The sequence below is a fragment of the Vicia villosa genome, linkage group LG3, assembly GCF_029867415.1.
Source record: "Vicia villosa cultivar HV-30 ecotype Madison, WI linkage group LG3, Vvil1.0, whole genome shotgun sequence".
Classification (NCBI taxonomy): domain Eukaryota; kingdom Viridiplantae; phylum Streptophyta; class Magnoliopsida; order Fabales; family Fabaceae; genus Vicia; species Vicia villosa.
In genome coordinates, this window is record NC_081182.1 from 93724248 (window position 1) to 93751016 (window position 26769).

The 26769-nt window shown below is 34.1% G+C and overlaps 2 protein-coding genes and 1 non-coding gene across 3 annotated transcripts; 2 read left to right on the forward strand and 1 right to left on the reverse strand.

The window, feature by feature from the left end:
* Positions 1 to 1389: 1389 nt before the first annotated feature.
* LOC131593766 (small nucleolar RNA R71) lies at positions 1390 to 1496 on the reverse strand. The gene has a single exon (XR_009281147.1). It is a non-coding gene; the product is annotated as a small nucleolar RNA R71 (small nucleolar RNA).
* A 3727-nt stretch (positions 1497 to 5223) lies between these two features.
* LOC131656358 (uncharacterized) lies at positions 5224 to 7092 on the forward strand. The gene is made up of 3 exons (XM_058926092.1): positions 5224 to 5767; positions 5952 to 6055; positions 6693 to 7092. Exons 1-3 carry the CDS (start codon positions 5333 to 5335, stop codon positions 6931 to 6933), a joined length of 780 nt encoding a protein of 259 aa, XP_058782075.1. The 5' UTR covers positions 5224 to 5332; the 3' UTR covers positions 6934 to 7092.
* A 778-nt stretch (positions 7093 to 7870) lies between these two features.
* Positions 7871 to 10923, forward strand: LOC131656359 (taxadiene 5-alpha hydroxylase-like). The gene is made up of 4 exons (XM_058926093.1): positions 7871 to 8380; positions 9249 to 9814; positions 9897 to 10087; positions 10495 to 10923. Exons 1-4 carry the CDS (start codon positions 8004 to 8006, stop codon positions 10804 to 10806), a joined length of 1446 nt encoding a protein of 481 aa, XP_058782076.1. The 5' UTR covers positions 7871 to 8003; the 3' UTR covers positions 10807 to 10923.
* Positions 10924 to 26769: the final 15846 nt, after the last annotated feature.

Consider the following 26769-nt stretch of genomic DNA (forward strand, 5'->3'; position numbering starts at 1 on the left):
GATTTCTGTCTTATGCAAATCGATTTGCACTGATGGCAGAAGCAAATCTGGTGCAGAAACAGTTGTGTAAATCGATTTACACCTTATGCAAATCGATTTGCATAGTGAAAATGTTGAAAAATGCTCCTTTTGATGGATGTTTTGACTTGGTACCTACAAAACACAAACACACAAAAGCACAAGGCAATATTTTTGGTATTTTGGTTAGTAGAACAATATATACAAGACTAAAACATGGGTGCTTGATGATTCCCTTGCAGATGAATTGAGCATAACATCACAAGTAGAGTTCTCAGTTAAAAATTCTTGATTGATGATTGGTATGCAAATGATGTGTGATCTTAGGGTCAAAAATTGGGGTATGACAATAACTACACTAAAGATATTAATGGATCAAAGCTCAACTCGATCACTCTTAATACATTTACACTACTTCTCTCTATACTTTCGGTATTTATTCTAAGTGAACACTGAATTAAACTCAACCCATATTAAAATTTTCCCTACTCATACTTAAATTGAAAGAATAGAATTTATACAAAAGTCACATCTAAGTAGTAAGCACTTCTTGTGGGTACGATACTCTTATATTTATTACTTGCTGCAATCAAAACATGTATACTTGCACGTGACACCTTTGAGAAGAGAACAAGTTTTTTGGTGCCGTTGCCGAGGAGTGAGTTTTACTACATTTCTGATTTTGTATTTATTTCTATTTATTTTCCATTTTAAGCATTTGTGTTTTTGACGTTCTACTGTAGTCTGGTGTCACGGCAAGTGTTTAAGCTATTGTATGCACAGATCGTTGCACCAAGTTTATAGTGGATATCCTGAACCTGAAAGAACACTCAGAGCCCGAAGGAGAAATACACTTGCTAGACTTACACCAGGGGTTCCTATTGCAGATAATCTGGATGATCTTGGAGAAGCGGCACAAATATCACTACCATAAGATTAAGACGAAAAAGAGCAATTCCAAGTCATGGCTGATAACGACATTATCGGTATTGCCAAAATAAGGCCCATAACATCAGGGACTATAATTGTTTTTACCCTACCACTATGAATATTGGCATTGTCTTTCTAGAAATCACTGCATCACAGTTTGAGTTCAAACCTATGATATTTTGAATGCTGCAAACCACTGATCAATACGCTGGTTCTCTAAATGAAGACCCTCATTTGCACTTAATCCAATTTCTGGATGTGGCTAGTAATTTCAAAATTCCAGGCGTGACTGATCATTCCTTCAGGTTGAGGCTGTTTCCTTATTCTCTAAGGGATAAAGCTAAATTTTGGCTAAATTCCTTGGAGCCTAATTCCATTGCCACATGGAATGACCTAGCTGAGAAGTTCTTAGCTAAATACTTTCCTCCTTCCAAGAATGCAAAGATGAGAAATAAGATTACCTCATTTAGACTAGGAGATGATGAATCATTATTTGAAGCTCGAGAAAGATTAAAAGAGTTACTTAGGTAATGCCCTCACCATGGCATCCCTATTTGTATCCAGCTTGAAACATTTTACAACGGGTTAATTCATTCATCAAGGAATATGCTTGATGCATTGAGTGGAGGAGCACTTTTGTCTAAGTCATATGAAGAAGGATATAGGTTGATAGAAAGCATCACGAACAACACTTATCAATGGCTAGTCACAAGATCTAGTGCGAGTACTACTCAAAGGAGACTTGTTGGAGTCCATGAAGTTACTGAAGCTACAACCCTTACTGCTCAAGTGTCCCAGATTCATCAAATGATGAAGAACATGATGACTCTAGAAGTGAATAAACCTGAACCTGTGAAGGTTGTTACTGACACATCTACGGTTGCCTGTGTGTATTGTGGAGGGGCACACTTGTTTGAAGAGTGTTCTGCAACCTGTTTCTGCCAATTATGTAGGCAACAATAACAAAAACAGGTACAACAACACTTAAAATCTAGGATGGCGCAACCATCCTAACTTTTCATGGAGTAATAACCAAGGTCAACAAAAGCCTCAAGCTACCCAAGCACCATAAATTCCTCCTGGTTTTGCTACACCCAACTATGTAGTGGCAAACTAATACAAAAGTAAGGGCCTAAGAGTTAGAAAAACTCTCCATTACGAAGTCTCTTCTAAGGTACTTGACTATCTAAGTCACACTTTATAAACTCGGCTTTACTAAATCTCGTCGGATTTACTCGTTTATATAAGTCTCGCTTGAGAAACTCCACTTTATAAAGTCTTGCACGTAAATAAATTACATACTGATTGGGTTAAATATTTTGCCCTTTACAAGGCCTTGTGTTTGAGTGAATGTGAACTATGATAATTGTGCTTGGCCCTAATAAGGGTATCCCATAAGAAAACAAAAACGAAAAAGATACATTAACCTCATGCGAGCTCCTGGATATGGGAAGTAGTCGCTCGAAACACACTTATAGGTTACTCAATTAGGTTGGGACACCGGAGGTGAACCTCCTGATAGAACCTGGTTAAAACCATGATACATGCCACCTACTATACGCGTTACGAGGTTGCTAAGGATTAACGATCCAAAGAAATAGTCAAGGAGGAGTGACTTCTTCCTCGATGATGAAAGGGGAATTCATCATTCTTAGTTCCATGTTTTTGGAGTTAGGGAAACCACTCTCAATTCTTCAGCCCAAGAAAAAATATTTCCTATATATATCCCAATGAAGGATGGAAGAGGGATTACAAAAATTATCTCAAAAACAGAAACTTATGATCCCTCCACGACCCTCACGTGGGCGAGCTCACAACACACCAAAAACACTAAACCTCAAATGGACATACACCTTTAGGGGTTGTCTTTAACTGTACTCTTTAGAAAGTACACATTTCGTTCAACCTATAGAAATTTAACGAACGATCACCATTCCCTGAAAAAAGACTTATATGACATATATCTACATTGGGCAACTTGATTTCTTGTGTTTTATGAGTCAATCTAATTTATGGTCTGCTGGTTGTTGTCTTGTTGGTTGAACCATTTGATATGTTAGATTTTTCTTGTAAAAAATGAATATGTATAATTTATAAGTTATTCTAAATATGTCTGAGTTGTCATGTGTGTTCGATGTAAATATGCAGTCATTTTGAACACATTGAGTCACTCATTTTGTTTGGGCCTTGTAGCCATTTATAAATATGGTACAAAATGTGTCATTAAGGTTTTGTTGTAAATATATATAATTTTTTGTTTTGGTCCAAGAGTCATTTAAATATATGGTACAAAGTATGTTATTTAGGTTTTGTTTAAATAATATACAAATTATAACAAAAAATATATAAAAAAAATATTTTAAAACTACATGCTTTTCACATCGATTATGCCAGAGAACCAATGTGAAAGATATCCCATACCCCCTCAGTTACAAGCTTATCTAGGGAGAAAAGTGACACATATCAACTCGATTATAAGTCTGCCTGATGTGAAAAGTGATACATATCACTTCGGATACATGTCTGTCCAATGTGATAAATGACACATATCTTTTCGATTCACTTATTCACTTATTGACTTTGGTGATAGAATGTTTTTCATCTTGGTCAGTTCTCCAATGTGAAATTTGATAGACTTTATTTTTTCAATGGAGTTTGTCTTCTTTCTCGTTTTGTTGAACTATTCACTTTGTTTAGATTATCTGATCATATTTTATTCATATTTATTACATATTCAATCAATAATTTTAATGTTATCATTATTACAAATTTGAAGAAATGAGTATCCCAGACACTTTAATGTTGCACGGAATTTATCATTTTAAGCTATTAACCTGAATGTTGTGATTTTTTTGTGTGTAAGTAAGATATAATATAAGGGAGAACTAAGGGTTCTCTAACCTGTTTACATTAGGAAACGGGAAAAACCCGACAAAAGAGATTACAAACCAAATATAACTACGAAAGATAAAGCAAAGACTCTTTGCTAAATTTGTAAAAAGTATAATTGGGTTGGGTAATTTCTCCAAAAAAAGACCACTTCCAAACTAAGGTTTCAATATTCCAAACCGTATTCTCAAAATTCCAAACCTCTTTTTGAAAGCAAACTCCGTACCTAAGCAACCAAATCGACCAAGTAATTGCAAGCCAAATAACCCCTAACTTCCTCTCTTTAATCTTGTGATCTTTACAAAATGAGTGTTGATCCGTAAAACTCGACAAACACTTTTCCTCCAAGACCTCCCTTTTACCAATCCAAGAAGCTATCTCCCTCCATATGTTCTTAACCACCAAGCAATTAAAAAAGGAATGATACCGGTTTTCCAAGTCAATCCCACAAAAAACACACTTTACACTATCCAAAAGAATAGAAATTCCTCTATGTACCAAAAGAGATGAAAAAATTTAAATAACAATGTTTATAAAAAAAAATTACATAAAAAACAAGGTTTTCAGAAAATTTACCAAAGTGTCTAGGTTTTGCATGACCCCCTAGAGTATGCGCCAAACCATTTGGCGCATTAGTATAAATTTTCTTGAATTAGCCAATTCATTTGGCGTATATGTGTTTGTGAAAAGTAAAAAAAAAAAAAAAAAAAAAAATCCACATTTGCGCCAAACCATATGGCGCATACTCCTAATTTTTGTACTAATGCGCCAATTCATTTGGCGCATAGTCCAGGGGGTCTTCAAAACCTATACACTTTGGTAAATTTTTTGAAAAACTTGTTTTTTTGGTAATTTTTTTTTAAACTTTGTTATTTAAAATTTTTTTCACCAAAAGATCCTTAGTTGGGAGCCTATTTACAAGAAGCCTCCAACCAAATGCCTTCATCTTAAAAGGCACCTCCAAATTCCAAATAATTCCCTTTGCCTCAAAACATCTAATCGTAAGACCAAAAAAAATACAGGAATTAGCGTAATGCGCATAACAAGAAGCAACCTTAAGTAATTTCATTCTTTTTAATTTTAAATAAATTTCTACTCTTTTACATCTAGGCACTATATTACTTTGAATAATTGAATGTCATTTTACTTTTAGTAAAACAAAAAAACAAACAAAAAAAATCAAAACTATTAATAAATGATGGAAAGCCAAAATTATATTATACTTTAAAATTGTATATAATCACCGATTTCATACTGGCCAGTCTTTCCAAAACACTGAAGAGACCCAACAACTCCATCAAGTGACCAATCTAAATATTCAAGACAATAAGTTATTCTTAATTTCCAACCGGCCTTATAAACTTTGGCCACATATGTTCATTTTTATTCACAATTGGACCAAACATGCCTTACAAGTTACACACACCTCTTACCTTAATTTCACCATTCCTTAAATATTTATAGACACAATCTCATTCATCCTAAGAAACTAAAAATGGATGATCACAAGAAAAAAACATTGGAACCAAAACCTAACCTAGAGGAACTATACCAAGGAATCCCAGATGAGAGTGTTAATCTTACCTTTCAAGACTTGCCAAATGTTAAGAAAAACACCACAAATATACAATCCCCTTCTCTTTCACCTATGAATATGTCACCTACTCATGATTTTAAAAAAGGCTTCAAGGTATATTCCAATGACAACTATAATCATCAACAAGATTTTGGTCATAGAGGTGTTGTTGGTGCTCAAGGTACTCAAAGTAAGGCAAGTGAGAATAATTTGGGCTATGATACAATGAGTGGTGAGTCGAGTTCGACTAATGGAAAAGGCGGTGTTGGTCGACGGAGACGACAGGGCATTCCTCACTCTAAGATTTGCACTATTTGTAGTAACTATGTTTATTTTTTCAGGACAAGATGTTTGGTATGTTTTTGAAATGTTACTATTATTGATATCTATACTTTATGTTATTGTTTAACAATTTTTTCTTCTAATATTGCCTTTTATTTAAATTTTTTTATTTCCAGTTTTGTCATTCTTTACTCAATCAAATAGTTATATTTTCTACAATCTTTAATTTATTTAACATTGTTTGTGGACAATGAAGGTATGTGGCAGGGTTTATTGCAAGCAGTGTGTGGAAATAGGTATGGGAGACTTAAGAGAAGGAAGAAAGTGTGTTAATTGCCTTGGGCTTAGGTTCTGTCAAAGGTAACAATTTTTTTTATTTATTTTAATAATCATTAAAAATTCATACACAAAGAGTTGGGTTTTGAACTTTGGTACCGGGTCGAATTTTAGAATTTTCAATTTTAATCATGATTTTATATTGCTGTCTGTATCTACAATTGCAGCCACATTATTGCAATGCGGTAGCTTCTGCGGATTTTAACACTGGAGTTGGCGTCGAACTTAAGAATTTTCTATTTAAATCATGGTTTTAAATTGCAATCTGCAATTGCAGATGTAGTTGCAATATTGCAGATGCAATGGTCTCCACGACCGTATCGCCCCACAATTACAATGTGATTTAAGATCATACGCCCAACTCCATTAAGAACCACATCAGACAAATTTCACCCATGTTTTTTTTTAAGGTATTTTCATTTGATTTAAAATTTCAAAACTCAAAAACTCAATTTATTTTGGAAGTAATGAAAAATCTTATCTACAAGTGCAATGACCTCAATGCAAATCGCAACAAATGCGCAATCACAACTCCCGCAACTGCAACCGCATACTTTGATTTAAATGCCACTTCAATACCAAGTTTTTTTAAGGTTCTTAAATAACCTTAATCTAACAAAATATACATGAATGGTTATTGGAATGTAATTTGTTGTCATAGGTACATAGAAAGGGCAGGGTTACTAGGATGTTTGAATTGGAGGTATCCAAGTACAGTAAAGCAGACTGAACTCAAATGGGCTGAGAAAGGACCAAGAAGGAATGGTGACAAAGGCTATGGTAATCAATCAAGACCAACAACACCTACAACTCCAACAAGTCCTTTCTCTATTGCTAGCAGTGAAGCCTCCTTTGCAACTTATTCTCCTTTCACTCCTCGTCATCACCACCACCCTCTTTGAAAACAAGAAGAATTTTTATTTTGCTTTAAAAATAGTTTCCTTCAACTGTGTTTTTTTCTTTTTATATTTGATCTTATGTTGTTTTTTTATTCAACTAGTTGATTTAACTTAAATTAAAAGTTCCATAATTTTCTTTATGTTATCTGTCACTTTCTTCAATGTGTCGTTTACTTGCATCAAAATAATCAATTTACAAAGGACAAATAGAAGATTGTACTAATTGTATAGACCAAAGCATTAGATTATTCATTACTCAATAAGGAAAAATAAAATATTTAAAGCTTGCTAACTATGCCGGCAAGTTGCTTAATCCAAAAAATATTATCTAATAAACAGGACGATGATATTTGAATTTACTATTGTCAAAAGAATCCTGCAATTGGTGCAGTCAAGAAATTAGTATCCTTTGATTAAACTGAGTTCCTCGAGTCGAGTCATTTAAAAGATTTAACATTTTTGGTACTTAGGACCGAATTTTAATCCAAAATTTTTGGTTAAATTAATCATTTGATTAATGTTATTATGGTTTTAAATTACAGTCTCCAACTGCAGTATTGTTGACGAGGTAGTCTTTGCAACTGCATCATACTGCAAATGCAGTGGGATTTAAAATCAAGTATCTGCCCACATTAGAAACCACGTCATCAAAATTTTTTAATCTCAAAACATAATTTATATATATGTTGTAAAGAAAAATCTTAACATTAAATGTTTGTCAAAAAGTATTACAAAACTTCCAAATCAAAATTTATGCGAAAACAGTAAATAATGCGCATTGCAGCATCTGCAATGACTACACTTGCAACACCCGAAACCACAATCGCATCCGCGCCTGGATCCGCAATTAAAAACTATGATTTTTACCAATTAAAAACCTGCAGCAATGTGCCCCTCTAAATAAATTAAATTATTCATTTATTGTTACCTAATATGAAAAACTATACCAATATTTTCTTTTTTCCTTTCCATGTCTCTTGGTGACATAAAGTAATAAAAAAACCATATATGATCTCTATCTCCATTGTTTGGCACTCCCCTGGATAATCTCATCTCTCTCATCTAATTTCTAAATGGTTAAGGATATTCCTTTCATTGGTTTATGTATACTAACTTTGAGTTTAGCTTTTCTCCTGAAAAAACTTCTCTCAAAAAGTCAAACAAAAAATGTTCCAAAAGGGTCTCTTGGATATCCAATTATTGGAGAGACACTTGGTTTTCTTAGAGCACAGAGACAAGACAAAGGCTATGAGTGGTTACAAGAAAGGGTATCAAAGTATGGTTCTGTCTTTAAAACCTCCTTAATGGGTTCTCCAACAGTGGTTATTATTGGACAACAAGGAAACAAGTTTGTTCTTGGTTCCTCAGATGATGTTATTTCTGCTAAGAAACCTATAACTCTTCAAAAGATACTTGGAAAGCAAAGCTTATCAGAACTTGTAGGATCAAGGTACATATTTTTAATTTCTACTTATGATTCTCGTTATCCAAGCCGAAGAATCGAATCACTCTAGAGATCAGTCGAATTTTTTTAAGTTGTTTATTTATAAATATCAATAATTTGTTTATGTTAATTAAATATTGTCGGTAGGATCAAGGTACATATTCTTAATTTCTTACTTATGATCCTATTATCCAGCTAAAAAATCGATTAATCCAGGAGATCAGTTAATTTTTTAATTTTTTTTAAAATTGTTGATTTATAAATATCAACAATTTATTTATATTAAGTAAATGTTGCCGGCAGGAATTGAATCAGAGATCATTCAACCTAACTACAACTTTGTGCAATATAACGGTTCCATCCATAATTACAATCTAATTGCTTGGAATCTTTATTCAAACAATTACACTTTGAAATAATTACAATCTAATATAGACGCATATTACTCAAAAAAGTTTATAGTTTGAAAATTGCAGCTGATTTGTTGACCATGTCAATAATCGGTAACAAGTGCAAAACACTATTTGAATTGTTACATGTTTCTTAATGTTAAGCAGTTGTTTGTTGTACTTCCCAATTGCTAGGACGTAGATATCATGGAGGAAATATTAATAGGGGTTTGATATTCGTTAAGGTCATCGTTGAGTATGACTCTAAGTTGTAGAAGAAGGGAAAGAAGCAAGGGAGTCGAACTAGTATACTATTTTATAAGACGGAACGGCAATTATATAGTCGTCAAATAACTCACTTGGGCGGATTGCATAAATAACATTGTGTCAATTGTTTACCACTTCTATTTCTATTTTCTATTTTATTGATGGAAAAAATAATGAAGCCATTTGAGATTTGAGCCTTTTGTTTATTTTTCAAGCAGGCACAGGTTGGTCAAAGGAGAACTGCTGAAATTCTTGAAACCTGAATGCCTTCAAAACTATGTCAAAAAGATGGATGAGTTAGTGCACACAACACTACTAAAAGAATTGAAAGAGAATAAAACAATACAGGTTGTGAGGTTGATGAAAAAACTGGCCTATGATATGACATCCAGCATCTTATTTGACATAGATCAACACACAAGAGAGATTCTATTTGATGATTTTACCACATCATTTAAAGCAATTCACTCTCTTCCAATAAATCTCCCTGGCACATCATTTTGGAGAGGCCAAAAAGCTAGAGCAAGAATTGTGGAAACGATACTTCCTATTATGAACGAAAGACGGCAAGAATTATCAAAAGGGGTTCTAAGTTCTACAAATGATATGCTTTCATGCCTTCTCGCGATAAGAGATGAAAATGACAAGCCTCTAGACGATGACATAATTACCGACAATTTTGTTTTTATGTTTGTTGCAAGTCATGACACATCTGCTACTCTCATGACATTGATGATATGGAAGTTATCTAGAGATCAAGAGGTTTATAACAAAGTTTTAGAAGGTGAGACTAGTTTGGTTTTTAGGTTATCCAATTTGTGTGATATTCTATGTGGTTTGAAAATTTGGTGAATTTTTTTATGCAGAACAAATGAGGATTTTAAAGCAAAGGAAAGGAAATGAAGAGAGGTTAACATGGGGAGAGATACAAAAGATGAAATACACATGGAGAGTTGCTCAAGAATTGATGAGGATGATCCCTCCTTTGTTTGGTGGATTTAGGAAAGCACTTAAGGATACTAGTTATCAAGGATATGACATACCAAAAGGGTGGCAGGTACGTCATGTTTCTTCAATTCAAGAATCCACATTTCTTGATGTAGTCGTAGGTGTTGCGATTGCGATCATTCTGACTGTTGCGACCCACATTACTGATGTTGCTGAATAATTTAAATTAAAATATTCTTGAAATACACAATTGAGAAACACTTAATTTTCATTATATTATAAGGAATATTAGGTTTAAGTTCTAAATTTTACATAAGCAAAATTGTATGATACGGTTCACAATGCCATCACACTCGTCTTTATAAATCACACTGCAAGTGCGGTAGAATCCGTTGTGGAGCAATATTGCGGCTGTAATTGCGGTCAGGGAGTGCAATTTAAAACCATGCTTGATATTACTGAACATTTGCATTCCATCTATGGCCTAACTTTAATGTTAATTTAATTTCTTGTTAGGTATATTGGGCATCATGTGGAACACATATGGACAAAGATATATTCGAGAATCCAGACAAGTTTGATCCATCTCGTTTTGAAAATCAAACAAAGTCAATCCCACCCTTTTCTTACCTTCCATTTGGTGCAGGGTCTCATAATTGCATAGGAAATGAGTTTGCTAGGGTTCAGACATTAACTACCATTCATAATTTTGTGAAGTTGTACGAATGGTCTCAATTGAATCCAAAGGAAACTCTTACTCGTCAACCAATGCCTTATCCATCATTGGGCCTTCCAATTAAGATCAAACCAAGATGTAATATGTCTTAAATTTTACTGTCATCTCCTATGTGTTTGGTGTTGTTTCTTGTCGTGTAAATATGTAATTCCAACGAAACTTTTTATTAGCCCACTTTATTAATGAAAAATGTTATTTATTGGAGAGTCCGTGAGGTTTGTTTTGGTTCTTCTTCAATTAAGAAACCATGAAGTTAGGTAGCATAAATCCAGCAAAATGGTCTTGGGATAACTTACAGGGCCGGCCCTTTGCAGGGCTACATCACAGGCCCCAAATTTTGGGAGGTCCCAAATTTTTATAAGGTTTAATTTTTTTTCATAAATATTAATCAAAATAAAAAAATGTTATAATAAAAATCTAATAAATAAAAAAGATGATATAATAAAAAGTCAATACATATAAAAATTGAGATAAATCAAAATTCAAATTAATTATAATTAAATATATTATTGATTAATACTTAAATGTAATTTTTATGTGTCTTTTTTAATTATTATAATTGTATTTATATTTAAAATTGAGAAATGCTAAGGACTCTCTCAAACATTCACTCTCTTATTGGTTGAAACATGTGTGAGTTTTATCACTTTATATAGAACCTATTTTCAAAGTGAGGGACCCACACATATTTTAACCAATTAGAAAATGAGTGTTTGAGAGAATATTGAAAAGAGAGTGTTGCTAGCACTCCTCTTTAAAATTTGAGCCCATTTTTAAAACTAGAACGGAGCCTCGGCATTGATTGGGCCGGCCCTGATTACTTACTAACAACAATTTAAGGCCATCTCGAATCTTGTCACCAACTTTTTTTTTCTATTAATCTCCATAATAGTTTTCTCTCCGACTTCCAAAAAAATACTCACCTTGAAATCACTATTCTTAAATCCTTCTCACCCAAGCCATGGATCTCACGAAGCTCGTCAAAGCATAAATCCTCGCTTCTAACCTTAACCCACAAATGATTATCAAAATAGTAATCAATCACTCATTTAGAGTCCTTTTAAATTATAAATATGTTGTTTTTATCTATGTTTTAGATGCTTTTATGAAATATTTGAACTATTGTATTTGATGATAAATGTTAAAGGAATTACTTCAAACTTGTGACAAGAAACAACACTATAGTAGATTTTTCGACTATGGATGTTATCACACTTTAAAGTGAGACTCGAAGACGAGAAACGAGAATATTTATGGAGATCAAACAATGTATTGCGTGGGAGGTGCACCAGACCACCCACGAGCCACTGAGACTACTCTTTTTTAGCCTTTTTGATACGACATTTCCCGCAAGGTTGTGGCTTATCTCAATAAGATGCGTGAAGAGCGTGAGTGGGCTAGTAAGAGTGTGTCTGAGTGCATGTGATCATTGTAGGGCGTATTGAAAGAAAATTCCAATCAAAATATTATGAGGAAAATAATTTTTTTTCTTAAGTCGATCTTTATGAATGAGCATAATCAGTGATATAATGATTATCTCTATGGCAATTAACCAGTGATGCAAAATCATGAACGATCACGAGCGTTGAACGAACAACAACACTTCTATTTAGTCTATTTAGTCCGCACAAACATAATGCCTTCAATTTTTGTCCTAATTGTTATCAATTAAGACTTTGAGAGAGAGAAGTAAGGCAAGTGTTTCACAAACCGAATTTTGTCAAGCAACAAATAATTTTACACAAAGTTTTTATTTATATAAAGGCTTTTAGAGGGTGCAAGCTGAACAAGTTCACAAAGCACATTGTACCTTACCGTGTATTGTATTTCACTTACACACATTGTATCATACGATGTTTCATATTTTATATAAGTATCTCGTACCTTACGGTATTCCTTAGTTCACTTAAGTACATTGTACCTTACAATGTTATATATTGATCATAAGTACACCGTACCTTACGGTGTATTGCATTTCCCTAATTAACGTTAGTGCATTGCATGACCGCACATTGAATAAGCTTCACTTATTTATTTTCTCTCATTAATGTGCCATTATGTGGGTGACCCTTAGATTCTCGTGACGTAGGCAATTATGTGAAATCACACATTTATTATCATAAAAACTGAGAAAAATCTAACCACATATCACTGGTATCCAAGTCACAAAAATGCCATGTATTTCGGTAAAACATATTCGTGATAATATTTATGTGTATAATTATCCTTTTTACTTCATATATATATATATATATATATATATATATATATATATATATATATATATATATATATATATATATATATATATATATATTTATATATATATATATATATATATATTGAACACAAGCATAGACCATGTCACCCTTGTTTAATTCAATATTTGACCCTTAGATTTATCCTGTTATGAGGGATGTGCAAATTTCCTCTACTTCACTTGTGTCCCTCAGCATGATTTGTGGAGTATCCATCAATCAACTTTTGGGGCATCCTGTTACACACAACGTTTGATCAGAAATAAAGCACTTGATTCTACATCTAGGATCCATAGTTGTTTCAGGTCGAGTGTGGTATATACCACTATCACATTGCGAATAACTTACGACACTTGCATAATATTATATGCAATATTCTCATGGTTGGACATTACAGTATAAATATTACTCTTAATATTTATACACATATGAAGACTTGATAACTCTTCCTCCATGATCAGTGAGATGTGATCATTAGTTTATCCATCTAATAGTCTCAATGCTTTAATTTTATCTCACTTCATAATAAAGTTTGACTATGGACACACACTACTAAAAAATTCGTTTTTAGTGACCAAAAAATTTCGATCACTATAGTGACTGAATTAGCCACCAAAATTTGATATTCTTGAGCCAATTTTATGAGATTACTAAAATAAATCAGTCATCGATTTAGAGACCAAAATTTTTTAACCGCCTTTTCGATCACCAAAAAAAGTTTTTTATATACAATTTACTTTATATAAAAGAATTAGAGACCGAAATTTGGATTTGGATCAGTAATCTTTTTATTTTATAGTTTTAATCCTTATTTTATTACTATTTCTCTTCTATTAAAGATTTTAATTCTCTTTGAATTTTAAATTATAAGTAAAAGTTACACATTTTTATTGTTTCATCAAATAAATTATATATTTAAATAAACGTGAATTTTATTTTTATTATACAATTTTATGTCTGCAATGAAATTGCATAATAAAATCAAATTTATATAGTGATTTTTTAAATTTTATTTAATAATTTTTAAAAAATTTATTTCTTTGTTATATATATATATATGTTTAAATATAAAATATAACAATATATGTTAAGTGGTATAATGGTAAGGTGTTATTAAAATAAGTGGAGGTCAAGAGTTTGATTTCTGGTTAGTTTTAATTTTATTTATAAAAAAGAACACTAAAATTGGTCACCAAATTCGGTCACTAAATTCAATCACAAATTCAGTCACTTAAATCATAGTAAAAGCTTAGCGACTAACACTTTTTTAACCAAAAAATTATGGTCGCTAAATTGGTCGCAAAATATTTTAATGACCGGTTTTTAAACTTTTTCGATCTCTAATCTGATCACTAAAAGCGAATTTTCTAGTAGTGACATTAAGGATAATGTGCTTCTATTTAATGGGAATTCCACAATTAAGTCGCACTTAATGCTTCATCAAACGGACTAGCTATTCTAGAAAATTTATTAAATTGAAAAAATAAACATTATAAATAAATTTCTTATTATTATTATTATTATATAATTTGAAACAAATTCCAAGCTCTAATAAAACTATCGGTCTCCAGGACTTACACCAACAATCTCCTATTAGCACTAGCGAAAATAATGCATACACCTAATACACTTAGATCTAGTATGTGCACCAGGCTTCTACTGCTCATAAGGCTTTAGTAATGGGGTCAGCATAATATTGTCAAGTGTTGGTATATTCACATATCTTATATCTATTATCTCTGATATTAGGTGATAGCTAGCTCCTAAGTATATGTTAGGATCGTTGGTGTGATCAATGCTCCTTATATTATGCAATGACACCATTGTTATCGTTATAGAGTTCAATATGATCCACAATGTTAGGGATTATGACAAGTTCACTAATGAATTTCTTGATCCAAATGTTTTCCTTTGTTGCATTTAAGGCAACAATATACTCGGTCTCGGTTGTAGAATTAACATCCATATCATGTTTTGAACTTTTTCATATCACAACGTAACCATTTAAGCAAAACAAATAACCATATTGCAATATAAAGTCGTCTTTATTTGTTTGGAAGCTAGCATATGCGTATCCTATTACAACGAGCTCTTCCTGACTTCCATATTGTTGGACTTGAGACTTCACACCCATGTGGGGGGAGGGGTGAATTGTGTGGTTTGGAAAAGTATTGTTTTGAAAAAAAATTGAGTTTAAAATCAAAGTTTGAACATAATTTTTTATATCTAAGCAGCAGAATATAAAAATAAATTGAGGAAAGTAAAAGAGTTTAAGGGAAGAAGAAAAACACCAAGAATTATAGAGGTTTGGTTAAATCAAAAGGACCTCCCAATAATTGATCTTGAGAATTTCCATTAAATACATGAGAGCTTTTAGTATGTGAAACTCACAAACCCTCTTATATAAGGAAATGGTGGTTGTCCTACAACCATGATAATACAAGACGAAAGATATGATCGTTTTCGTCTTCTCCATTATAATGATGAGACTGAAGTGACCAAGCTTCCTTCCCAACGGTAGATTAAACCGGTAAGTCTTCTCTCCACAAAATATTTGAGCTCAATTTGGTTTAACATAATAACCTATAACCTTTTGAGATTTTAACAGGCTGCTCTTCTAACCTATCGTTTTAAACGGACTAACCATGAACCTAATGGTAAGTTCATCAATATTGAAAACCTATGCTATCCATCAAGAGTTACAAAGACACCTCACTCACAAAAGATCTTCTCCGACATTTCAATGAAACGAGGATCCAACATCTGATCTTCACCAACAGTGACGATGATGAATCAGATTCAAAATTTGTTATGTATATTTACAGAAATATTCTGTGTAAACAATGTAATATTATGGGTAAACAATTAATTTATAAATATTATGTAGTTTGTAACGAATTTAAAAAAAGATCAATCTTACGCCTCGGTGTTATTGATAAACCGAGAGGTTTGATGCGCTGGTGTTGGAAATACTAAAAAGGCAGAAGTTGCGGTTCGAACACATGTGCATAAATATTTTTCCCTCGCACTTTTAATGTTGATATTTTTCATGACTACCTTCGTTATCTCGCTCTTTTATTCGAGGTCAAATGTATTTCGCGTCCGAGATGAAATGTGTTTTTTTATAGTTGTGTGAACTTACTTTTGGGAGTAGTATACAGCTCATGAAATAAAATAAGCATAATTTTTTGAGGAGTGTATGTGTATAAATATTGCATTTACTTAATTTTAATCTTTTGATCCTGTTGTTACTTCAATCACTACAACAAATTTGTCCTTTAGTAGCGCATCTACGAAAGCGCTTTTGGGAAAAGCGCTGCTATAGATTGCGCAAAAAATAAAAATAAAAAACAAGGGAAAAATGCGCTGGCAAGGGGGGTACGAGAGCGCTTTTTAGAAAGCGCTGGTAAAGGGGGGGGGGGTACGAGAGCGCTTTCTAGGAAGTGCTGGTAAAGGGGGGGGGGTACCAGAGCGCTTTCTAAAAAGCGCTGGTAAAGGGGGGTAATGAAAGCGCTTTGTTAAAAGCGCTGGTAAAGGGGGGGGGTACGAGAGCGCTTTTCTCCAAAGCGTCGTCTAAGCCCATTTAATTAAAACAAAAAAAAGAAATGCTTCAGTACTGGACAGATTCAATATTCTATTTTTCATGAACAGTACTTCTTCTCCCACGAAACTCAACTCAGTCTGTTCTCCAACGTTCGCCTTCCTCCACCGTTCGCCGTCCTCCATCGTTCGCCGTCCTCCACCGTTCGTCGCCCTCCTCCGGCCGTCCTCCACCGTTCTTGTTGCACCTTGCTTGTTCTCCATCTCTCTCCATTATCTCTATCTCAAGGTAGATTCTATTGAATAATCCAATATTTTACTGACATTGTTAGGGTTTTAGTTGATATTGAGGGATGATATTGTTAGGGTTTTAGTTGATATTGTTAGATGACATTGTTAGGGTTTTAGTTGATATGGTTTGTTAGTGCACATGTTAAGTGTTGATATGAAGGATATTTACTGTGAATTGTTGGCATTGATGTTGTCACTATTTATTGATGATGTTCATTAAATGATGATGAAATTGCTTGTCTCTTGTTGCAAATATGAATTATAATAGTGTTGGAAGTTTTATTTGGATTGATGATGTTGTATTGTTTAAAGTTGATAATGATAGAGTTGTTAATGAAGGTGGTGTTGCTGAATTTTCAATGGAGTTAGTGTTATGGTTGGTTTGTGAATTTGAATTTGAATATGGTGAGAGTTCTTGATTTGAATCTTGTTGATAATTGTTGTCGGATAAACTAGATTCTTGAGCATGAGTTGTGTCGTGTTTCCATTTTTTTTACTTGCTAGAAATTGTTTAGAATTGCCTTGTGTGAAGGATTGATCATTAGAGTTGGATATAACATGCTTTGTGAAGGTGGTTGAGATTGTTTTGAACACAAATAATGCAGTTTTTTTATAGGTAGTTGTTGATGCATTTCATTATTATTTTGACTCATAGAAAGTGTAGAAACTAGAGAAAATCATTGTGCATTTTGAGTTGGGATTCAATTGTTGATGTAATTTGGAACTTGAGTTGTTGGATGTTAATTATGGCTCTTGATTTCTGGAAGTTTATTGCCTTATGCTTGTTTGTTCCTTTCCTTCTCAATTTGCAAGTTTCGTGCACTTTATTTTCCATTTATGCTACTGTTTTGTTAATCGGCTTAAAAGTCTCGCTTCCGGTCGAAATTCGGTAACAACCAATATTATTTTTGAGTTCAGTGGGACATTTGGATGTGACTATATGAGTAGGGATGGCAAAAAAACCCATACCCACGGGTATCCGCGATTAAAATCCGTCACGGGCACGGGTTGGATAGCTTATCGGATATCCACGGGTATTATAAACGGATATTTAGTTACCCGTTTACTTACGGGTACATATACGGATTTGATGGTATCCATATCCGCGGGCATCCATATCCGTTAATAGTGATTAAAATTACTTAAATATCCTTTTAAAATTAGTATACTTGAATATCTTTTTAATATCAATTAGTATACTTAAATATTCTTTTAACATTTTTTCACATTCTACATCAATATTCATTATAAGGCTTTTGAATTTAATATAGTAAATGTATAACACATACTTTTCTATTAATAAAAAGATAAATTTTCTATTCAATATATAGAAAATTAGTAAATTTCAATTAAAAAAGTATCCATGGGTATCCATAAATACCCGCGGATATTTAAAATATCACGGATACCCACCCGACAGATATCCACACGGGTATGGAGCGGATATGGATACCATTTTTATTAAACGGATGGGTAGCGGAAGACTAGTATCCGTACCCATGGATATCCATTTCCATCCCTATATATGAGTTTGGTTCATTTCCGATGACTTTGAATTTTTGCTCATTTCTTTGATTTTGTTGTATTGTTTGGCTCATATGTGTTGACTTTATTTTTTTGTATATTCTCATTGTTTCTTTTGTCTCATTATTTTTTATTTTTTGTATATTCTCATTAGATTCAAACCTAAAGATGATGAAGATTATAGATTAAAATCCATGAATATTAATTATTCATGGTTATATTGACATCATTATTCATGTGTTTACTTGATTTTAAATATGTTTAGCACCATGTACATAATGCTGATTTTTTACAATGTTGTTATGATTCTTGATGTCAATTTTGTTAGTCGTTAAGTGATGAACTTACTAACTTTGTGAATTTGCTATAGGGGTTACTTGTGAAGAGTGGAAGTTTGATAGTTTTCAATAATCTTACATTGTGTGGGTCTAGAAGTTGCTTACTTCTATACAGGTAATTAATTGTTCTCTCTTGCCAAAGTAATTAGTTGTGCTTTGAATGAACTGCTATGATGGGTCGTTTTTATAATAAAAGTTTTCTTTCCTTTGAATTAGCAGCATTTCCCGGCCTAGTTCGACGTACATCGCTCATTTTCTGCGTTTTGAAGCCTCTGGTTTCTACTTGTACAACGCCGATTCAAACCTACCCGTCTCCCACATCAAGTCCAACTCGGGTTACTAGCCATTTCTTCTTGGTTATAGTTTGTTGTTTTCTGCTTATAGTTTATTGCTTATGGTTCTATTTAATTTCAATTTAGTGTCTCTCAACCAGTTTTTTGGTTTGTGGACTTATATTACCTTGAAATAAGGTAATGTCTTCTTTAAGAAATCGGGGGTAGGCTGAAATAAGGTACTGTCTTCTTTTAGAGACTCAAACAATCGAGACAACTGTAACTTCCTATCTTTAGCTAACTACCAACATAACCAATATGAAAGCTATAGGATCTCATTAGGTATTGCTTAAGTGTTGCTTATTCACAGTAGTATATTTTTGTACTATAGTTGCATAACATTCTATTTCAAGACTTGAGTGGTTTGACAAGATTTATTTCTATTATTCACACTTTATAGGATCTCATTAGGTATTCTGATCAAGACATAATGATGATAGCTATTTCTTATCTTGACAGAATTCCTTAGTACCTGATAGAGAAACCAAGAAGCAAAAGCATTTGTTTAGCTTAATTAAGACATGGATAAAACATGGATGAATTCAAACCGATTGTCGAAAGAGTACGAGAAAGGGGTATGGGAATTCGTTAAGTTTGCGGTTGCGCACTCCGAAGACCCGATTCGAATGCCGTGTCCTTGCTTAGGTTGCTGTTATGGGGGTAAGGTTGACGGGAATAAGTTGGCATCGCATTTACTACGGTTTGGAATTGATAGAAGTTATGCATGTTGGACAATGCATGGTGAGAAAAGTAACGGGAATGTTGAGTCAAGGTGTAATACGAAGTATGCTTCAAACGATGATTGCACAGACACATATGATTATGATCGAGTCGAAGAGATTGCAGAAGCGCTTGAAGAAGATCTTGAGGATTGTCCCAAAATGTTCGAGAGGTTGGTAAGCGATGCAGAGAAACCGTTGTATGATGGTTGTACAAAATTCACAAGATTGTCTGCGGTGTTAAAGTTGTACAACTTAAAGGCGGACAATGGATGGTCGGATAAAAGTTTCACAGAGTTATTAGCCCTTATGAAAGATATGCTACCAAATGATAATGTTCTTCCCAATCGAACGTATGAGGCCAAAAAGATGTTGTCCTCTATTGGCATGAGCTATGATAAGATACATGCATGTCCAAACGATTGCGTTTTGTTTCAAAACGAGTATGCAGCGTTGAATGAGTGTTCTAAATGAAGTGCCCCTCGATATAAGAAAAAGTTGTCTCCGGCCAAAGTCTTATGGTATTTTCCTATAATTCCGAGATTTAGACGCATGTATCGTAGTGAAACCGATTCAAGACACTTGACTTGGCATGCAGATGAAAGAATTATTGATGGAAAGTTGCGACATCCGGCAGACTCACCACATTGGAAAAGAAGCAAGAAACCTTCGCTTGTCATTGTCTACTGATGGAATGAACCCGCATGGTATTCAAAGTATCTCGCAGAGCACATGGCCTATGATTCTTATGATTTATAACCTACCTCCGTGGCTATGTATGAAGCGTAAGTACATGATGTTATCTATGCTAATTTCTGGGCCTAAACAACCAGGGAATGACATAGACGTATACTTGGCACCCTTAATCGAAGATTTAAAGTTTTTGTGGGAGAACGGTGTGGAGGTTTACGATAGGTATAGGAAAGAAAGTTTCAACTTGAGGGCGATGTTGTTTGGAACAATTAATGATTTTCCAGCATAAGGAAATCTATCCGGGTACTGCAATAAAGGTCAAAAAGCGTGTCCTGTTTGTGAAGATGAAACCGATACGACACGAGCAGAAGAATGTCTTTCTCGGCCATCGTAGATTCTTAAATTCTAATCATCACTACCGTGGGTGGAGAAAAGCATTCATGGAAAGGCCGAACATCGTACAGCCCCGCCTTTTTTGTCAGGTGATCAAATTTTTGAAAAGGTGAAAGATGTGAGCACTCAGTTTGGCAAGCCTTTTGCACATTCACTTGTCAAGGGTGGGTGGAAGAAGAAGTCAATTTTTTTTGAACTTCCATATTGGAAGTTGTTGTACGTAAGACATTTCTTGGATGTTATGCATATTGAAAAAAATGTATTTGACAGCGTTATAGGTACGTTACTCAATAAACAAGGAAAGTCTAAGGATGACCTTAACATAAGGAAGGACATGGTAAACATGGGAATGAGAACTGAATTGGGACCCGTGACGAAAGGAAGACGAACATATCTGCCACCTGCTGTTTACACTCTATCTAGAAAGGAGAAGAAAACATTATGTAAGTTCCTCAGTGAAGTTAAAGTTCCAGAAGGCTACTCTTCAGATATTAGAAGACTTGTGTCCATGAAAGACCTCAAGTTAAAGAGTTTGAAGACGCATGATTGCCATGTTATAATGGAACATTTTTTACCAATAGTTATACATTCTATTCTGCCAGAAAAAGTAAGAAACGCAATAACTAAACTGTGTTTTTTCTTCAGGTCAATTTGCAGTAAGGTGATCGATCCCGCGATCTTACCAACATTGCAAAAAGAGATAGTTGTTACTTTATGTGATCTTGAAATGTATTTTCCTCCCTCGTTTTTTTACATAATGGTTCATCTAGTCGTTCATCTTGTGAAAGAGACACAATTGTGCGGACCATCTTATATGAGATGGATGTACCCTGTTGAACGTTATATGAAAATATTAAAAGGGTACGTGAAAAATAGAAGTCGACCGGAGGGTTGTATTGGCGAACGATACATTGTTGAAGAAGCGGTTGAGTTTTGTATTGATTTTCTGTCAAATGTTCAATCAATTAGACTCCCCAAATCTCATATTGTTGAAAAAAAAGAAGGAAAAAGGCTAATTGGAAATAAAGTGGTGACAATATCAATGGTCGAGCGGGATCAAGCGCACTTGTATGTTCTACACAATGAGATTGAGGTTGAGCCCTATGTTGAAATGCACAAGGTTGTTCTCCGAGATTTAAATCCGAATAGAAATGAGAATTGGATAGTACGAGAGCACAATCGAAGTTTCATACCGTGGTTTAGGGAACATATTTATTCAAAGTATCGTTCAGATCCTGCTTCAGTAACATAAAGGTTGAGATGTTTAGCCTATGGTCCAAGTATAATTGTGTTTTCTTATAGCGCATACGCAATTAATGGATACACATTTTATACCAAAGAACAGGATGATAAAAGTACTATGCAAAATAATGGTGTTACCTTGGTAGCTGAAGCAATGCACATATCAAGTGCGAATGACTTAAATCCGAAATTTGCAAATTTGTCATATTTTTGTGTTATCGAGCGCATTTTGGTGTTTGATTACGCAAAGTTTCAAATTCCTGTATTTGGTTGCAAGTGGGTTGAAAATAATAATGGCATACGAATAGATAAGTCAGGATTTTTTCAAGTGGATCTCAACAGGGTGGGGTACAAAGATGAGCCTTTCATTCTAGCCTCTTAAGCTAAACAAGTGTTCTATGTCAATGATCCGACAAGTACGAAATGGTCTATAGTGCTTTTATCAAACAAAATAGTTGATGAAAACATTGGAGATCAAGGTGATATTGGTGTTGGCATTGAATCTTGTACAAGAAACGATCAAAATGAGAACGAATCTTGTACTAGAAATGATCATAATGAGGGTATTTGGATCAATCCAATCGTCCGCGTTGTTAAGAGACGCGTAGAACACAATCCTACCAAGAAAAGAAAGAGACGTTAGTGAAAAAGGTAATAGTATACATATTCCGACTAATGTGCTTTATTCAATTTGTACCGATTGTTATATATTCAATTTGTATAGTTTTTTCAATTTGTATTCCGATTGTTACAATACTTATTCAATTTTGGTGCATATTTTCGTTCTGTACATAACTTTTGAACCATGTATCTGTTTGTCGACTTCTTTACATGTAACTATACTATTTTGACAATTCTGGAGCTGCTCATTCACTTATCTTTACATTTCGGGACAATTTTTTTATCGGTTTTGCTTCTGCCCGTGATCAAAAGTCGGGCTTAGGGTCTGAATTTCGGAAAACCGTCTTCATTTTTGAGTCCGTGAGGACGTTTTACCATAGCCATATAAATTTCGTTCAATTCCGATAACTTTCTTTTTTTGACGCTTATTCTGATTTCATCGATTTCGATTCCGATTTACTTGTACATGCATGGTTTGACTTCCATTTGACTTGTATAGATTGTTAGCTTATTAATTACTAATGTGCTTTAGTTTGTTTGATACAGGTTCAATGGCTAGTAATCAAGAAAACCCACAAGAGAACCCACAAGAAAACTCACAAGATAGAGATGCTCCGGATACAGATCCTCAACCCGATACATCATCAAAAGAAGTTGCACGAGGCATCACCATTATGAAGGGAATCATTCGACATAGAGACCAAGGATTGATGTATAATTTGGAATGGAATTCTGATAACCAACCAATTGGTCCTAATTCTGCAAAGTTGACAAGCTATATTGGTACACTTGTTCGTTTGCATATTCCAGTCTCCGTAGCTAAATGGAATCTGAAAAGCAAAGAGTTGGACGATAAAAAAATGCTTTTGGACGAGCTTAAGGTATCATATATGGTTGTTGTTATTTTCTTGACGATAATTTGTTTAAATTACTTATACTAACACACTCTATGCGTATGTTTGTTTGCAGAGGTCTTTTACCATACCAGATGATCGTAAACGCTTCATTCTTAGTTTGGCCGGAAAAAGATATAGAGGGTGGAAAGCTTATCTAACAAACAACTATCTTAAGGATAAAGAAGGAAACTTTCTTGAAGAGGCCCCGGGACGTCCAAAAAAGTATGAGATGTTCATTGATGAAAAAGATTGGGTTGAGTTTGTAAATCAAAGAGATGAAGCATTTCGTAAAAGGAGTGCCACAAATAGTGCGAGAGCATCAAAAGCTGCGTATCCATACGAAAAAGGGCGTTTGGGATATGCACGCTTAGAGGAAAAAATTGTAAGTAAATAGAAATGTGTTTTAATTAATTGTCTAAATGTGTTTTATTAGACGATTTTATCATTTGTGTCAATGCATAGTTAGAGGAGATGAAAAGTGAGGAAACCTCGCTTCCAGTACATGTGTTGTGGAAGGAAGCTCGTGTGGGCAAGAATCAAGTTGTCGATCCCGATGTTCAAAGAGTTTATGCTGAATGTGTAAGTATAACACTGTGTCTTTAATTAAATCAAATGTTTTTTAATATATACATGATTTTTTATCTCCACTAATAATTATTGAAATGTAAATGAATTACAGGAGACCTTGTCGCAATCGGTATCCACCGGTGAGGACCAGGATGATAGGAGCGTACTTAGTAGAGCACTAGATGCTCCTGAGTATCCCGGTCGGGTGAGGGGTAAAGGTCATGGTGTGACTCCAACCTCTGTTTACAAGCATTCTAGGAGAAGAAATCCTACCAATGAAGAAGTGTTGCAAAAATTGCAGGAATTGCAAGCACAAGTCTCTGAATTGCAAAGAGATAAAGATATGTATATGAGAGAAAAGTGCAATACTTCATCGGTGAAAGAAACTAGTGATAAAGCTAGTTTCAACTGTCAAAGAAAACTTCCCGAGGTAATTATAATTTTTTTTCCTTACAAATTGTTCTATTTTATTGATGATAATGACTTTATATTTACTATTGGTTTAGGGCATTTCATCTTGCCAACTATACTTATCGTCACCGAATTATCACCTAGTTGGCAAGGGAAAAGTGCACAACACTGTGGGAGATTTACTTCACCATAGAACGCTCTCGGATGGACACCTGAAAGTATCAGTTGATGTTGTATTAGATCATGATGCGGTGCTACCGGTACCTGACATGGTCTCAGAGACAACATTGATGCGAGATGCAATAGGGTCATTTGTTGCATGGCCCTCGGAGCTCATTATCATTGGTGATGAGGTATATTGAAAACCATTATGAATCATTTAGTTTTCGAATGTCAATTCTGCACCGTTACGTTAATTATTTTTTACATTTTAATTTTAGACTGCTCCTACAAAACCCGCAATCAAGGGAAAAGGGATTTTACAGGAGGAGGAGTCTGTTGCATCACTAAAAGAGGTACATTTAAGGTGTTAATATATAATTTGAATCTAAAACTGCATGATTTTATATTTTACCGATTGATATATGATTTTTAGGCATCTGCTCGGGGGTCACAACAAGTGACGCAGCAAGTTCGTAGCGTACCACCCAAGGGTCCTCCGAAGCAAGCGGCAAAAAGGTGGTGCTTTTGTGCCTCGATACCGGACGACGCTCGGAACACTTGTTGATATGTCCGATTTGAAGGATGGTGCTCTCCGTAATATCAATATGGATGAAGGTATCTTTGGTGTTGAGTTCATGTCAAATATTGCAATAGATGACTTGGAAGAGATCTTTACGCATGAACAACTAGGCGTCGCTAATATGCACTCATACATCCGGTAATATTCACTCATTTGATATATTATTTAATTAGTCGAACAATTTATTTACACATTTCAATGAAAATAATCTAATGTTTATTATGTTTTTATTTAAGTTTGTTGTATGACAGAGTGTTGCGCGGGACTGCATTGTCAAACAGATTCCGTTTCGTGTCTTCCGCCCATTGCAGCGGAATGACAATTGCTTCGGAACCGGAATCTGTTAGACAGCGCTTAGTCGATAGATTCCTGTCCTCCGGCAATACAAAAAGTCTGATTCTTTGGGCGTATAATACCCGACCAGTAGGGTTAGTTTCTCATTCTTGATTCATCTAATCTTTGTTTCTTTTGTGTAGAAAAATTTTCATATAACCTATTGTTTTAATTTATAGAGCTGTTAGCTGAAGATTTCGTTGAACAAATATATGTGCTTCGAAGAAGTGCATAATCGAAGGCAAGGTGGTTACTGATGACCATCTCTGAGAAGTATAAAATGGCTACTGATGGCCATGTTTCGATAGCAGGAAATGTCTAAGTTTTTTATGAAGGTGATGGCTACTGAAGGCTATTGGAAGGATATATCCTCGAAGACTTAGACAAAATTTATAAATTTACTTAAGTATTATAATTTAGCGTGTTTTGTTAGTAAGTATTTATTAGCATACTGCCACGCGTCGAAGATGGACTCAGGCGGGAAGATTTGAAATTCGAAGATAGTCACGTAACTGCTTATTCACAGATGTCATCGCTGGAAGTTCTTATGAGAAACGTGGCAGCAGATTAGCGTAGGGCCGTTATGGTCGAAACTAGTATAAATAGGAGTTTTCATGATAGAATTCCGTGTGTTCATTTTTGTACAAATCACTCACATATTTACTCAAGTATCAAGCGTTAACGAGAACGAGTTCGCTGAGAAAATGTACGTATGACACCACCATCTTAATACATGAGTATTATCTTTTATTGCTTTTCGTCTTCGAATATCTTTAAATTCTTGCATTCAATTTATTTCTTATCATTTACGTTACTGTATCTTTTACTTTCATGTTATTTACTTTCATGTTATTTACTTTCATGTTATTTACTTTCATGTTATTTACTTTCATGTTATTTATCTTCATGTTACTTACTTTCAAGATCTTTAACAGTTTTATGTTTTAAGATTCTTTTAAACAGAATTGCATGTTATGTTATATGCGTTGTCTACATTTTAAAGTCATAATCGCATATAATCAAGTCATCACTAAAAAGTGTATGTTTTTAATCGAATAACATTTGTCGAAGACAACGAATCGTGAACATGGTTCTAAAGAATATTGATAACAATCTAGTCGACTATGTGTCCTAGGATCAATCTAGTCGATCCTG